Source organism: Molothrus aeneus, chromosome Z (assembly GCF_037042795.1).
Source record: "Molothrus aeneus isolate 106 chromosome Z, BPBGC_Maene_1.0, whole genome shotgun sequence".
Classification (NCBI taxonomy): Eukaryota; Metazoa; Chordata; class Aves; order Passeriformes; family Icteridae; genus Molothrus; species Molothrus aeneus.
In genome coordinates this window covers 18,070,973-18,087,256 of record NC_089680.1, presented here as the reverse complement: position 1 = coordinate 18,087,256, position 16,284 = coordinate 18,070,973, and the positions used below count along the sequence as shown (strand labels likewise).

The 16,284-nt window shown below is 37.6% G+C and overlaps 1 protein-coding gene across 1 annotated transcript in view; it reads right to left on the bottom strand.

The window, feature by feature from the left end:
• Nucleotides 1–577: 577 nt before the first annotated feature.
• The window catches only part of AGTPBP1 (ATP/GTP binding carboxypeptidase 1), a 66,073-nt gene continuing 50,366 nt past the window's right edge, over nt 578–16,284 (bottom strand). Inside the window, exon 27 of the mRNA XM_066568805.1 lies at nt 578–4,110. Coding sequence (XP_066424902.1) covers nt 3,957–4,110 — 154 coding nt within the window. The 3' untranslated portion in view covers nt 578–3,956. The remainder of the gene's footprint in view (nt 4,111–16,284) is intronic.

Genomic DNA, 16,284 nt, shown 5'->3' with positions numbered 1-16,284 from the left:
ACCTGCAAATGTATTTACAAAAGTTACATTGATGACTCCCAGTAATCACTTTCTCTTTTCAGACAGCTGCATGAAACTAATTATCTCATTTTATCTTGAGCTTTCCCTCAAAAAATTACTGAAATCTCAAAATTGCTGCTACAAAAACATATATAGTAAAAATAACTCTACAGCAGTCTGACTTGAATTGTAAAGGGATGACTTATTGAGGAATAATCTTATGCCTTTCCTAGATCAGATTAATATCCTATTAACTGTGTGGGAGGGAAAGAGTCTCACCAGAAGGCTCTTCTGTGTGCTCTGCAAAGATCTTCATTGTGTTTCATCCAGTCATCATAAGTTTTACAAACATTGCTGAATCTCAAAAATTTTTAGATACTTATAATTCAGTCAATTAATATGCAAATGTGCAAATGTTACTCTAAGCCTGTAGCACACTGAGTTTAATTTCACAGAAAACAAAATATGTTTTTTAAAATGCTATGCACACTGCTGTCCTTGCAGGTAAGAACATTCCTGCAAGTGCTAGGATGGGGAATCCTTAATTATCACTAACCAATAATAGGAAAGCAAAAGATTGTAAGTAATCCTTTATTACGCATTTTTATTCGTAAGTATTGGTATTTGGGGCATGCACACTAACACTGCAACAATTATATCTATCATAGCATTACAACAGAAATTATCTGAAACCTTGTATTTTTGCATTTTGTGAACAGTGTTTACTGCTTCTGCAGTCTTATTTGAGATTCAAACCAAACTCCCTGGTAAGTCAGGCTGATAAAGATATCCACCTCAAAAAATGACCAGGCAAGATTTTGGCACAAATTGCTATAATTTATATTACACAAGGGGATGTCACCAGTGAAGACGAAGTACCAAAATTTGTGATTCAACTTGAATTATTTCTGGAAAGGGAATGAAGTGATTCATTGTCCAGCAATTACTTAGAAGCAAGACAGTAAATAACCCAGATGTAATTATTTTTTATAGTCTTATTTGTTGTTATTACTGGAGGAAGATCTAGGGATATCTTTGCATATTCAGAACCAGTCATGCTTATAGCACACACCATCATTTAAAACCAAAGCCACATTGAAATGCCAATGCATAGAATAAAGACAGTCAATTGTCTGGGACAGACCACACTCCATGTGCATGAGATTTGTGACAGTCCAAGATGCTGCCATTCTTTGCTATCATTCTGCCCATTTCTTCAGGGCAAATGCCACAGTAACAGAATGGAATGTGTGCTCAAAGTGTTAGCTCTTCCTTTTTCAGCCAAACACCAGACTTCCCACCAAAACACATAAATGGGGGCACCACCATGTCTGTCAACACCGCTGCAACAATGGCAACAGGTACTGGAGAAGGAATAAACAGTATGGAGCAGTTCTCACTGCAGCAGTTCTTCCCATGAACTGGCATCCCCGTGAGCACAAATGGAGACTTTACCTTTCAAAAGGCAAGTACTGGAAAATGTCTGAGGTAACTATCTTTGTTTTTTGCATTTTTAACAATGTGTAAGATAGGGACAAAGTTTCATCTCCTGCATTAGAATTACACTGGCAGAAACTCAGCCCAACAGCTGCCAGAGTGACATCTAACACCTAAGTGACATCTAATGCATAACTGCATTACAATCTAATGTATAAACATGTTATCCTGAGACATTATATAGCTGATAACTCTTTTCTTGCACAGATTAAAAGCGGTAGGAGTCATGAGAAAAACAAATATACATACATACTCAGGAGAAAAGGACAATTTTGTACTACTAAGCCACAATTCTTTCTAAATAGATGAAGTATATTTCTAGTCTTGCCAGTAGTATAAAAATAGTTTTCCACGATTAATACAAATTCAAATGAAACCTAAGAAGACATGCACAATGCAGTTAACAAACGTGGCATCCTGCATTCTCTGAAATTGAAGTGAAATTGTTTATGAATAATTTTATTTATGAAAACTACTCCCACTGAAGTAGGAGCCCTTATGGATGAAAATCTATTTATGCAGATAACTAGTATAGGACTGACAGGGCAATATGAGCATTTTGAACTGCTGTCATTGGACAGAAAAATAATTCAAATTCTGTGGCAAGGTTAATTCTTCCATTTGACAGGTTCCCAAATTCCTCTACTTTCAATGCAGAGGACTCCTCTTCAACAGGGTAATAAATAAATTTTCTTATTTACAGTATGTAGTTCACAGAACACAAGGAAAGATAACTTCCACAGAGAAAAACTTATCAAGGAACAAGACTCTAAATGTTTCCAACTTTTCCATGTTTTCCATCCCTACCTCTCTCCATATCTTTATTAATATAAATTTAAATCATTAAACAAAAATACAGTTGCATATAACAAGGAATCAAAACCCCTTCCCCAGTTTCAGAATCAGGATAATATGGACAGGCATTACCGAACAATGCTGAATTTGAAAGAACAGATCCTGGTGCATATCCAACCCCTGGCTGAAAAACACTGATACAGTTAATTCTCATAAATTCTATTCTTTTTAAATCCCTCTACAGAAGATGTCCTTCCCCTCTGAAATACAGTTTTATTTGGAACAACAAACAGAGAAAATCCTAATCAGTTAAAATCCTAGTATAAGTTAGAAATGTTATTCTTCATGTTCTTAAAGCCCTTGCAGATAGAGAAGAAAATGAATGCCACAACTGGGTCATATCAAGTAAAAATAATTTTTGAAAAGTATTTTTCATTGCAGAACATTTCAATTCTGTAAACCACAGACTATAACTCTCCTCATTTCTCTATTAGATCTTATTTTAAGCAGAGGCAAGAGGCAATAATAATTAGAAGACGACAGTAGAAGAAGTGTAAATCCCATACCTGACAGCTTGACTTTAAACATGAAGAATACAGAACCACAGAATAATTATTCAGCCTGGAGTAGACCTCAGGAAGTTACAGTCCAATCTTCTTATCAGAGCAGACTTAGCACTAGGTTGCAATCAGGCAAAAAGGTTTAAACCGAAATGCACTATCCCCCTTAGAGCAGTTAGATTGGGTATATAGTTAATGTGCCTCCGGTAAAGTGAACAGTTTTTAACTACGTGCATATTCAACAAGAAAAATGGAGCAGCCGTGTAGCTGAATATACATAGAGTGTACATACCCGACCTCTTCCTGGAGACAAGTACACTAAACAAGAAAACTTCTTCAAATCAAACCATGCCTATCTTATGGGTGAGTTTTATACAACAGTCTAGTTCTTCTAAGCACAGGCTGCATTGGTCACTGTGCAAAATTCCTGAACTCTGAACAGACATTAGTAAGAATTTTCACCTAATACTGTGGCAAAACCACATAATCATAAGAAGCAAGAAACAAGTGCAAAAATTCATACATCATTTTCTCATTTTTAATTTAGTAATTACTGAATTGTTTCAGAGCAGGCACTGCATTGCTTCAAACACAATCAAGTATCATTGAAATAATGTCAAAAAATAACCTCTTCACCTCAGTATACACACGCGCATATACACAGACATACACAAATTAATTTAGAAAATCTGTACATATGTATTTTTCAGGAAGCAAGTCAAAGAACTGTACCACAAAAAATTATTTTCTGTACTCTGACGCACTAAAAATTATAATCCATTTCTCTGGATTATAACCCAATCTTCCCGGGAAGATAGGGTTTAAGGACACAAAATGCCATGCAGTACTATTTAGTAGAAAATGAACTGGTAAATAAATGTATCTATTTAGGGCTTAAAGAATACACAGAACTCCTTAAATAAAACAAATGCAAATTTATCAGAAATATTTACTGTCCTTGAGCTATGCAGGCCCCAGTCATTTGTGTTAACTGAAGCTTATCCCCTTTGTAGAAAACAGAAAGGAAGTATATGACTGGAAATTCAGGATACTTTATTTTCTGTTACTGGCAGCAAAGCTGGTTCAAGAAAGGTGTATTCTTGTTTAATCTGGGTCTGAAAGTCCATCATCTTGATTAGTTGCCTCATAATCACCCGCATTATCACCTAATTCAACGTCTTCCTCATTGCTCTCTGCGCTGTAATCAACTTCTTCAAGGAAGCGAGGCTCATCTTCATCCAAAACATATGTAGTGGGGCTATAACAACAAGAAGCTCCATGAATCACATTAAAAGTATTATTTGGATTAACACGTTCAGACTATGTGCCCTGTCTCTTTCCCAACATGCAGTAATCCAAAAATCACCTCAGGAAAGGGGCAGATTACCTGAAATGGGACTGGCTTTTTAGGATGAGTGTAAAACAACTAAGAGACAAACCCATGTTTGTAATGCCTTGAACTAATTACTTAGTCATATACAACTCATTATCCAAATGTGCCATGACAAATCCGCTACACCAATGGCCCATAAGAATTTAATGTAAATACAGCAGTATCAGAAATTGCTGAAGAAGAATCCAACTACCTAAGGACACAGCCATTGTGGTAGGGAATAAACAAACCCCTGTATTTTATTGAAACACACACTTTACTGAAAAGCACTGTAACCAATTACTTTACCCATATCAGAGATGACAGAACAAGGGATCATGGTTACACCTACAAATAAGTTCCCACACAAATCACTTAACTCCCATCAGATTCTCACACATTTGTATCCTCGTAAAACTTAAGATTTGTCAAGCATTGCAACTCTGAGGCAATGAACTTAGTGAACTGATGCTCTGACTACAGAACAGTCTATGCCCTTAACTAATAGCATTGAAGAACTTTAGTGCTAACTGGAAAAAGGTTAAAATACAACTTTCTGATCCTCTCACCTCCCTAGAACAGAGAAAGGGATGACGGGGGATGCAGAAATTTGTTTTCCAGACCCACTTTTACTTGGGAGATAAAAAGCTATCTGCTTATAAGTGCTAAGTTCTCCTAAATATTTCATAAGTATTTTTACATTAATTTTAAGGCCAACAAAGGTTTTGTAATGCATTTTACCTAATAATCAAATTACACATAACTCATACAAAACAGTGAGAATGTTCTTATTGAGAAACACCATAAAGAACTTGTATAAATATTTGCATATTAATTTTAATTAATTTTCTCTGAAGATACACAAAACCTAGCTTGTCTGTGGCTTTATAATTAAAAGGACTAATCACTGCTTCTTTCTGAAGACCTTTTAGGAGCTCAGCTGCACCACTTCAAATCTAAAATGCTATCTCTATTCAATATAAATCAATTTCACTATATTCTTCCTCTACCTATAACCTCAATGACATTCCACATTGTAGCATTTTGTACTGTTGACAGTTAATTCAAATACTGTGAGAAAAACTGTTCCCTAGCTTAGGGGGAAAAAAAAAATATTTGCATTCAAAACTATCTGTATCATTGTTCACTAAACAAACCTGTCTATTAGCTATGGGAAACAGAAAGCTCCACAAATCAAAATACTTTAGGATTTATTTAAGCTGTAATTAGGGCAATAACCCACTGATGGTTAATGAACTGGGTGTTTGTAACAAAATTGTTTCCATTTTAGGAGAGACAAAGAGTGAAGAAAATAATCAGGATCTTTGCTAAGAAGTCTCTATCATTTCACATATGGTGAACCCAACATACAATAAGGATACATGTTTTGCATGAAGCACCTGTGGGAGAGCCAGCAAAGGAATACAAATTTTTTGTTCTTTCATCCTGTAATGCTTTCTGCCCTAGGAAGTCACTACACACCAACAATTCCCTTCCTTTAAGAAAAGAAGTCGGGGAAAGAAAAAGTTTAAATGTTTCATTTATTTAAAGAAACAAATCAAAGGGACTTCAGATGTATCACATTCTGACAAGTCCACAGATTTTTTTCAATTTGTGCTTCTCATCACTTAACACAGGTACCAATTAATTAATTTTCATATGCAAGGAACCCACGCCTCAGTTAAATCCACACAGAATAAACTGTGTAATTCATAGGAAATGGAGCCATTAGATCTGAACGTTGACCCAATATTATGTCAAAATTCTGAACACTGACAGAAAACTACAATGAGCCATGTCAAGGAGAAATATTCAACCAGTGACAGTGGGATGTTTTAGGCATTAGAGTAATCACTTATAAAAATTCATCTTAGTGAGGTACATAGAACAGTAAAGCTCTGAAAAATTCTATTCCCTTTTTTTAGTTAATGTCATCATTTAGATACTAAACTAACACAGTTCATCCTGTTAAGTGAAAGGAACCAACAAAGCCCACCTTATGGAAAAAAAACCACAGAACTGGACACACAAGGAAATCACATAGTTCAGCTCTTCAAAGTGCCTTCTCATTTCATATAATATGTCCTGTGTTATATCGTCTTGAAAAACACACAAATATACTTATTCAATATACTTTTTTAATAGTTGTATCCATTTATTTTACCTACTCATGTATGTGTAAACTTGTAGGCATGCCCCTAACTTGTGAAAATTCAGGCACTGTGAGCAGTCATTAAAAGCCAACCTGTCTGCTCTAACACATTTTAGACATTTGCTCTGGCACATGTACATCCAGAACTGAGGGACACGTCTCACATTTAATAAAGCAAAAATCAACATTACATGTTATTTTCTCTATTCAAGAGAAGTACCATTAGAATAGATCAAAGATTAGAACAGATGTTACTTAGAAAGCTACATAAAACTTTAAAATAAAAAACTGTCTCTGAAATCTACTGCACAATAGTCTTTGCTTTCTAATACCATCCAGAGCAGCACACCACAATTTCTCAATTCTGTATTACTCGAATAATACTATAATATTTACTAAGGTTATTTTTTCCACTTTCCTTTTGTAAGTTTTCATTCCTCATAAAACTGTATCCAAACTGTGTCACATACTGCTTGTATATTTGCTTTCCCATGAGATGTTGTCTTTTGATGTAGCAAATGTTAGCCTTGAATATTTAACTTTTCAGTAATCTCTGTTCTAAAGGTTAGCATGAATCTGAGAAGTGTAATTATTATTCCACTGTTTTACTGAGGCTGGATCAGAAGAAATATAGAAATCAAATAGCTGAAAAAATGTCTTACTGTTTAATCAAATTCTTTATTTGCTTCCCTGCTGCTCCCCACCCTCAGCATATCTTGTAGCGATATATTTTTAGCTGCTGTCATGCTGATTCTATGGGTTTTAATTTCCTAACTTTTCCCTTGGGCTCTTTTTAATTAACTTGCTCAATAATCCTTCTTCCTCTACTCCTACACCTCCTGCTTTTCCTTTTAAAGGAAACTATTATTTTGCTCAGGTTAGCAGAGGTTGTTTATCCCACACCTACAGTACTGTAATGCAAAGGATGCCATGATTTGTGTATTTTCTTTGAAGTCATGGCTGTTGAAAGAGAATACTATATGAAATTCTGAAGTTCTGCACATCTTACCTAAACATTTTATGGGTAAAAAGATGAATTCCTAAATGCCTGATTAATACACCTGATATAATACTACGCTCTTCGAGTTTATGAAGAACTTCAAGAATATCTCTTTCATTTAAAAGAGTATTTTCTTCATCATCTGCCACTAAATACACTGAATTTAGGAATTAATACAATGTTTTTCTAAAATGTATTTTAATTATTAATTAAAACATACTTTAATTATTAAGGTCAGCCAGGGACACACAGCAGTGATATCAGCAACAGCACTGGCAGCCAGGGGCTGACCACTAGAACAAGCAGGGCAGGGCCTCCAATGTCAGAGAAACATGAGTAAGAGCTGAGAGACCCACCAGGAACCATCAGCTCTCATGAGTGAGGCTGACATGGCGTGAGTGTTGCCAGCAGATTTAAATGGCCCCGGAAAGTGCGAGTGACCAGGGCGTGGTGCCATGGTCAGGACGTGGCACAGCAGTTCTCCAGGAAGGGCATGCAGAAAAGGCCACTTAATTCTCCCTGGGGAGGAAAAGGAAGCAGTCTCCTTCTGTAACAAAAATGGCACCTACACATCACAGCTGTCAGACTAAAACCAAGAGAGACCACAGCCACCTTATGTCTAGACCCAAATAGACTTGCTGAAGACTAAAAGAACCACCTGGACCCTCAGCTGCAGGAAACTCCACAATCTGAAAGACCCCCCGGGCCCTGAAGGCAGAGGTAGTTGTCATGGGTGCAACCGTGCCCAGATGGATAACCTGCCTTCTGCAGGTTGCCATGTTGTGTGAGAAGCTCATCAGGTAGTATATGATCTGGGAATCCAAGCAGGAGACTGAGGTATGGGATTATGCACTGACAGAGGCAGAGAGGCAGCTGCTGCCTTGGAAGACCTTGGAAACAGAAGGTACATTAGCATCCAGCCCTGAGATAGGCTTGATTGATTTGTAAGGCAAGGGAGACTGGACCTCATCTCTGCTTGGAGTAAAAGAAAGAGTCTCCCCCTTGCTACTAAATCGCCCCTACATAACAAATACGACAGTATGAGGTTCGGAGGAGAAAACTCCACAATATGTAGTCAAGAACAAGAAGAGGAGAATGCTACAAAACTGGTACAATCAACCATTCATACGAGAATGAGTGCCACCAAAAGTGCATGAAGCATGGCAATTACTGGAGAATTCTCACTGAGACACAGGGAAGCAGCCATTTACCCTCCAGCCTCTCTAGCAAGATTTCCTGCCTATCAGGGCCACTATCATCATGTCACAAAGAGGTTACCAAGACTGGTAAAACCAGAGGAGTATCAACCACTCCTATGCTTTCATGCAGGGTTGAATAAGGTTGTAACTATGAGACTGTGAAATATCAAAAGGGATTTCATGTCTCTTGGAAAGACGTTGGAGGGATCAGGAATACAGTGTTCTCTCCACAACTGGAGACTAAGAGCAAATCATGCCTTACCCATCTGATGGCCTTCTGTGATGGGATGACTACAACAGTCAACACAGGAAGATCAGCATACGTCACCAACCTACACTTCTCTAAGGTCTTCAGTGTCCCATGTGACATGCTTATCTCCAAATCTGAGAGACATGGATTTGATGAGTGGACTGTTTGATAGGCAAGGAATTGCCTGAATGGGTGCAGCCAGAGAGTTTTGGTCAAAGGCTCCATGTCCACATGGGGGCTGATAACAAGTGGGATTTCTCAGGGCTCTGTCATGGGACCAGTGCCCTGTAAGACCTTCCTCAATGACACTGACAGTGAAATCAAGTGCTCCTGCAGCAAGTTCGTAGATGACACAAAGGTGAGCAGTGCAGTTGACACAACAGAAGGACAGGATGCCATCCAAATGGACAAGCTTAAGAACTGGGCCCAAGAGAACCTCATGAAGTCCAACAAGTTCAAGTGCAAGGTTCTGTAACTGGATCACGGCAATCCCAGACATAAGCACAGACTGGGAAAAGAAGTCATTGAGAGCAGCCCTGCAAAGCCTCGTGGATGAAAAGCTGGACATGAGCCACTGGTGTGAGCTTGCAGCCCAGAAAGCCAACCATGTCCTGAGCTGCATCCAAAGCAGCATGGTCAGCAAAGTAAGGGAGGGGAGTCTGCCCCTCTGCTCTGCTCTGCTCTGGGGAGATCCCAACAGGAGTGCTGCATCCAGCTCTGAGGTCCCCAGCACAAGAAAGATATGGACCTCTTGGAGTGAGTTTTGAGGAGGCCACTAAGCTGCTCAGAGGGCTGGAGCATCTCTCCTACAAAGACAGGCTGAGAGAGCTAGAGTTCTTCAGCCTTAAGAACAGAAGGCTCCAGTGATACCTCACTGTGGTTTTCCATTACCTGAACAGGACTTACAAGACAGAGGAAGGATGACTTTTTACACAGTCAGAAAGGGATATGACAAGAAGTAATGTTAATAAACCTAAAAGAGAAGAGATTTAGATTAGATACTATGAAGAAATTATTTACTGTGAGGGTGGTGAGGCACTGGAACAGATGACCAAAGAACGTGTGGATGCCCCATCCCTGGAAGTGTTCAAGACCAGGTTGGATGGGGCTGCAAGAAATCTAATCTAGTGGGTTGCATCCTTGTCCATGCCGGGGGGGTTGGAACTAGATGATCTTTAATGTCCCTTCCCATCCAAGCCATGTTATGACTCTATTATTTTTTAAAACTATATTACCTCACCATGTGTTTTTCATTTACATTAATGCTCAAAACATATTTTTTTCAAAATAATATGTTTATTGTCCCATAAAAGATATACTTGGGATTTTTCATTATCCACAAGACTCAATTACAGAAAAATTAATCCACAAGGTAGACGTAACCATTACCAATTTGAACCCCATGGAGATGAGCAGTTTTTTGACACTCCAGGGGATGTGTATACATTTTACAACTTTGGAACAAAAAATTAAGAAATATTCCCTGTCAAAGTATGGAGAGTTGCAGCTACGTGGGGAGTTGGGAAAGGAAGGAGAGGGAATTCTGAAGTACTAATGATTTCTTTTAAAACTGCTTTGTCATGGGCGGAAAAAAAAAATCTTCAATGAGAAAGACACTTACAAAGTATCACAAAGGAATTGTTTCTTCATACTTTCCCTTCTAATTTCTCTTTAGTGTCTATATTCTCTTCTGGAGATTAGCAATCCTGCTGCAGGAGGCAACATCACACAAGTAACTACAAGTGCAGTCCACTTCAGCTGCTCTTAACCTATGTAGTTTTTGTAAGTAATAAGGAAATTTTCTCAAGGGAATTTCCAAGGTTCAACAGGATGTATCCAATGCTTTTCCAAGCCATAAGAAGCTGGACATACAAATCCTCTTTAATTATTTTTTTTAGGTATCTTCACATTTAGAGTTACAAAATTTTACTCCACAGCTTAATCACAAGTAACATCGACATGTTCAATGTGTTCTCACCCTGAAATACATTTTATGAAATTCAAAACTGAATCAAATCAGCTGGGATTCATCAATCATTTACTGTGGGCCATAGCAGTATTTGGGTCATACCATCAATAGTAGAAGAAAACTTAAAAGAATGGTATGAAGAACATATAAGCAGTTATCACACTTACTGGTTTTTTGTTTGTTCAGGGTTTTTTCCCTTGATTACTAGTTTCCTCATTTTGCCCTAGAGAAGAAAAACAGTGCTCTGAATACTACAGTCTACACAGAATTAAAAGCAATCACTTTCACTGAGGCCAGAGCAGGGGCCTGGTGCATGGGCACTGCTACCAAGCCCACAAGTGGAATTCTGAATCTGATTTTTAATAGCTTTTTCTTCCAACATTCAGAATGGGACAGACTGGACAAAAGCTGCAGTATAAGATGCCTTCTTTTCAACACAGCCGTACTCCTAAGGTACTGGAAGAAAGGCCAAGAAAAGCTTCAACGCTGCAGGAGATTAAGAAGGAAAAAACCTTTAGTCCCAGGTGAAGAAGATTCGGAATATCCAAATGTCTGGGCAAAGTTTAAGAGTTATTAAGAGGGAGGGAAAAAATAGGGCAAAACCAAATTTTATCTGAACAGCCTCTACGGAAATCCCTTGTAAGACTTTGTACACACTCCCACTGCATATACCACTCACTCCTTGCCTAACTAGTCTGATGTTTTTTTCTCAAGTGGAAAACTAAGTGCAGGAAATGGATTTTTTCATCAAGTTTTCCCCTTCCCACAGCTCCTTTTGGCTGTCTGCTTTTTCTACCATTTTCTAAACATGCTGGATCCCAAAGCTCAGTCTGCTTCTCTGCTATAATTAAATCAAAATTAACAAACACAACTACACCATGTTCTAGAACACATCAATGAGCCTCAAAAGAATAACTGAAGTGAACTAGAATTTCCAAAAAATGGTCAAATTTTTGAGCAGAGCATAAGTCTAGTAAGTCATAACAGTTATGAATGTGGTCATATGTTTTTTTTCATTGCATATAGACCCTATCAAACCTGTCAGCACAACAACTACAATTCTCAATACAAGACCAGTATTACATTTAGTCTAATCTTTTCCATTTGGAACTGGGATGAAAACACTGTCAAATGGGTTGGAAATAATTAAAGAAAAACTAAGTGTTTTATTCATCACATAAAAGGTTGAAGTTCACTGCCAGAGGGAAATAAATCTACTTATTGCTTTATTTTTCTTGTTTCAGACATGGTTCAAAATGAACTCATGCAAATTCAGCCTATGTGTAATGAAATACTGGCAATATGTTCTAAAATATTAACATGTACTTAGTCATTATAATTGCAACCTGGAAAACCAAAAAGAATTTGAGAAACCCTCAAAATCATTTGCAAAAGATAAAATCAGGGCTTCTGTGTTTAAACTTGCCTGCTTAGTCTTGAAAACATTAAAACTGTGCTTTGGTAAAAAGTAATACTAGTAATATCCAAAAATAAAGGAAGTAACTATAATCTTAGTAATTGCTCTACTGTAACCCTACAGGAATGCTACAGCTGTGTAAAAATATTCTGTTTTATACTTCCTATTGACAAACTTTTTTACCTGCTTTTCCTGTAAGTAAATTTGTCTCTAATCACAAATAAAAATCAGCAAATCATAAAGAAAATATAAGCAGTTCTTTGTTGTCCTAGAAAAGTGAGACTTGAAGTTTGGACATATAAAACAAGAAGCTGTCTGTATTCTGACCCATGACTGTCTCTGAAGAGGAAGAGAAAAAAGCTTTATAAACTTTGCTTGAGGTTCTTTGTATATTTCTACCACTGCAGTGAACAATAAATGCACACCTTGGCTGAAAAGATTTTTTAAAATATGGCCTAAGGTATACAGCAGAACTCTGCTTCTCAGCCTCTGGCAACAAAAGAATGAGACCACCTCTTGACTTCACCTATGCCAGTATTGATCCCTTTGGCAAAGAATAAAAGAAGATAATGTGCAAACTTGAATAATATATGGCACTTTTATTGCTAATATTGGAGGTCCTGTGAACAAAATTGTAGTTTCTTATTTATCATAGAATGGCTTGGGTTGGAATGGACCTTAACAATCATCTAGTTCCAGCTCCCCTGCTGTGGTCAGGGACATCAGATTGCTCAGAAACCCAGGTACAAATGCACGACTCATTTCAGTCTTAATGCCATATTTTAAATTAAATAGTTTGAATCCACACATTCAGTTTTTCCATCACAGATTATCACCAAATTATACAGTATTGCTAGGTGAACACTGAGAGCAGTGTACCTATTTCTCACTTCATGCTGTGCACTTTTCTGGTTTATGTTTTAGTGTTCTTAGATTTACATTTAATGACTTTAAGAAATAAAGCCATCAGGACTTAAACAGTTGTTAACAGATTCCTCCAATAAACTTCAACATTTCTTATGTCAGTGTTCCATATAGATTAAAAATATTAACTCTTACATGCACAGAATCTGATTTTTTCCCACTCTCCTAATTTCTTTAGTGCAGAAGCACTTGGTTATCACCTTTCACCATTGTTAGCTGTGTAACACCCAAAAGTCATGTTAGGGGAAACCATTTTATAAAAAAAATTTCTAGGTATAAATTCAGTTTTAATACATTGAATGAAGTTATTTAATCATCTCTCTCCAATTTAAAATTTCATCTTGCAGTACAATTATTTTTGTGATTTTCATGATCTAGTCTTTTGGATGGAACTGAACCTGCTAGGTTTTTTTAAGTTCTGGAGTACTGGTTCCTTTTTTCGCAGTTCAGGATTATAAATATTTCCACATATAGTCTCAGTAATAGTAAGCTTATTATGAGCCTAAAGTTACATTTTACCTGTGCTCATATGTAGCCCACAACATTATGTTTATGTAGGACTAAGTTTTTCATCAGTGCTTTCTGAAAACCAGGCTAGAACAGTCCCTGTGCCACTCATTTCCCAGCAATGAAATGTAAACCAAGTCAGAGGCAGTTTTCCCCTGTCCCCAGCATGGCTGTACTTCATGTGCAATTAGTTTTCACACATAATAATTTTTTAGAGATAGCTGGATCAATGAAGTATTTTAGCTGGTAAAGGAAGTTCAAACTGTGTGCATCTATTAATATACCACGATTTGCTGTATTTCATAACATTAAAACAAGCTATGTGTTTACATTTGTTCCTCTTGTCATCTAGCATTAGTGAAGTTTGCTATCAAAGAGAAAGCAAACATGCCATCTCACCCTTTTTTATTCCATTCTGATACTAAAGTGGTTTTGATGTGTCCTTAGCTTCCTAGCAGATACTAAGTACTAAGGGAGGGTGACTTGTGTATGATATGACTTTCCTCAATTCAACAGGTGCACTCATATGAAAAATCCTCTGTAAGTAACATTAACAAACAGAAACCCAGCAGATAATGGCTAATTCACAGATAATGGCTAGTTTTTTCCAGAAAACTTTTTTCCAGACAATAGCCATTATCTGTGAACTAGGATGCTCACTTAAACCCAAGACGCAATAGAAAATTGAGATCCCATGCCTGAGGCAGCCAGTAATATAAAGTTACATGGGAATCTGGAGCTGTTTTTCAATGCCACTCTCATGGATTAATTGCTCACAACCACACATCTTGATTCAAAATACTGTAAGTGAAATTTAGTATTTCAAAGAGACACATTTATGCTGCAGTTTTAGTTCCAATAAAATTGACAGTGATATAACATAAATGGGAAAAATATCACATTCTTATTAACATCTAATTGTAGTGGCAATTGAAAAAAAAAAAGTATGATAAATAGGTACAACATGTAGGCACAATTTCCAAGTTAAACATGCTGCACATGAGGAACTCGAGAAACATATGTGCTGGCTGAAAGGCTATCATTTAGATGCCATCCACAATAGCTGTCAAGTGAAAATGCTCAACAGCCAGCCTGTATTTATGGAAGAATTACTATTAAAAAGTTATTAAAGCATATGTTGTGGTCTAAGAACAGTATTCTCCAATTCAGTACTCCCGTAAAACCATGTGCCACTTCCCCTCCCTGCCAGCTGGAGGGACAAAATACAGAGATCACAAAAGGTTGAGATCAGAACAATTTACTGGAAACAGCAATGGGATAAGAAAGTGAAGGGTAACAGCAACAATATTAATAACAAAAAATCTAAAAAAAGAAATGATCCACAGAATACCAGACTGCTCCATCTGCCATGTTTTCTCCACTGTGAGGAACCCCTTATTCCCTGAAGAGAGTCCCTTCCCCCTGTGCCTGACAACAATGTGAGGTGGTATAGAATAACATCCCTCCTAGGTACTGCAAAAATTAAACTTGTCCCGGATGGAACCAGGATGGCCTATATGACAGAAATGCCAAGGGAACAGGATCTTGGCTGCTTAAGTTCTGAGTGAGACAAATGCAACTAATCTGTGATTTTTAGAACCCTGTATTCTAATTATCTACACTAGCACTTAAATTTGAAGTTCCCAGATCACCAGCATTCAGTACCTTTTGAGAAAAGACTTGTAGGATTCTCCCCCTTTTCACAAAGCAGGGGGAAAAGATTTTCTTTTTTGGAAGAAAACTCAGCAGGCCATTCTGCCAAACGTCCTTGCTCTAATGGGCCACCCAGTTTGCTGAGAATTACATCAAGACAGCTTTCAAATATCCCCTGGGATAAGACTATCCTACACAGCAAGCTTGTTCCACTATTTGAGCATCCTCACAATGACCATATGTGTGTGTGTATATATATATATATATATATATATATATATATATATATATATATGCATAAATCTGTCATGGCCCAGTGCCCCCACCAAGATTCTCCCGAACCAGATGCTGCTCACTTTTTCCACCCCCTTCCCCTTCTCCTTCCCCTCTCTGGAAATGGTGTCAAGAACTGGAGGAGCAAAGGTAAAAATTAAAAGATGAGATAACAACAATTTACTGGAAGCATCAATGAGAGAAGGAAGGAAGCAACAACGACATTAATAACAAAAGGTAAAACACAATGGAATAATTTACATAGAAAGTGCAATACCAGACTCTTCACCTGCCACAGTTTTTCTCCTCCCAGCCTGACAAGAAATGAGGGAGCCTCTTACTCCCGCCCCTGACAAGTGATGAGATGGTATCAAGTAACAGAAGGGTTTGGTCAGGCCCCCTTCTGTTTATGGTAAAAAATTAACCCTATTCTGGCCAAACCTAGGGCACCTTTACATGTATTAAATGGTTAATGCAATTTCCTCTATAGTTTGTTCTCTTAGCCTGTCAGCAGATACCACTGGAAAGAGCCTGGCTTTACCTTCTTTACAACCTCCCTTCAGGTATTTGTATACATTGATACTGCAGGCCTTTTGAGCCTCTTCTACTCCAGACTCACAGTCCTTGCTCTCCCATCATTACCTCCTGTGAGAGGAACATCAGACCCTTCAACAACTTAGGAGCTCCTCACTGGACTATCTCTGGAAGGTCCATGA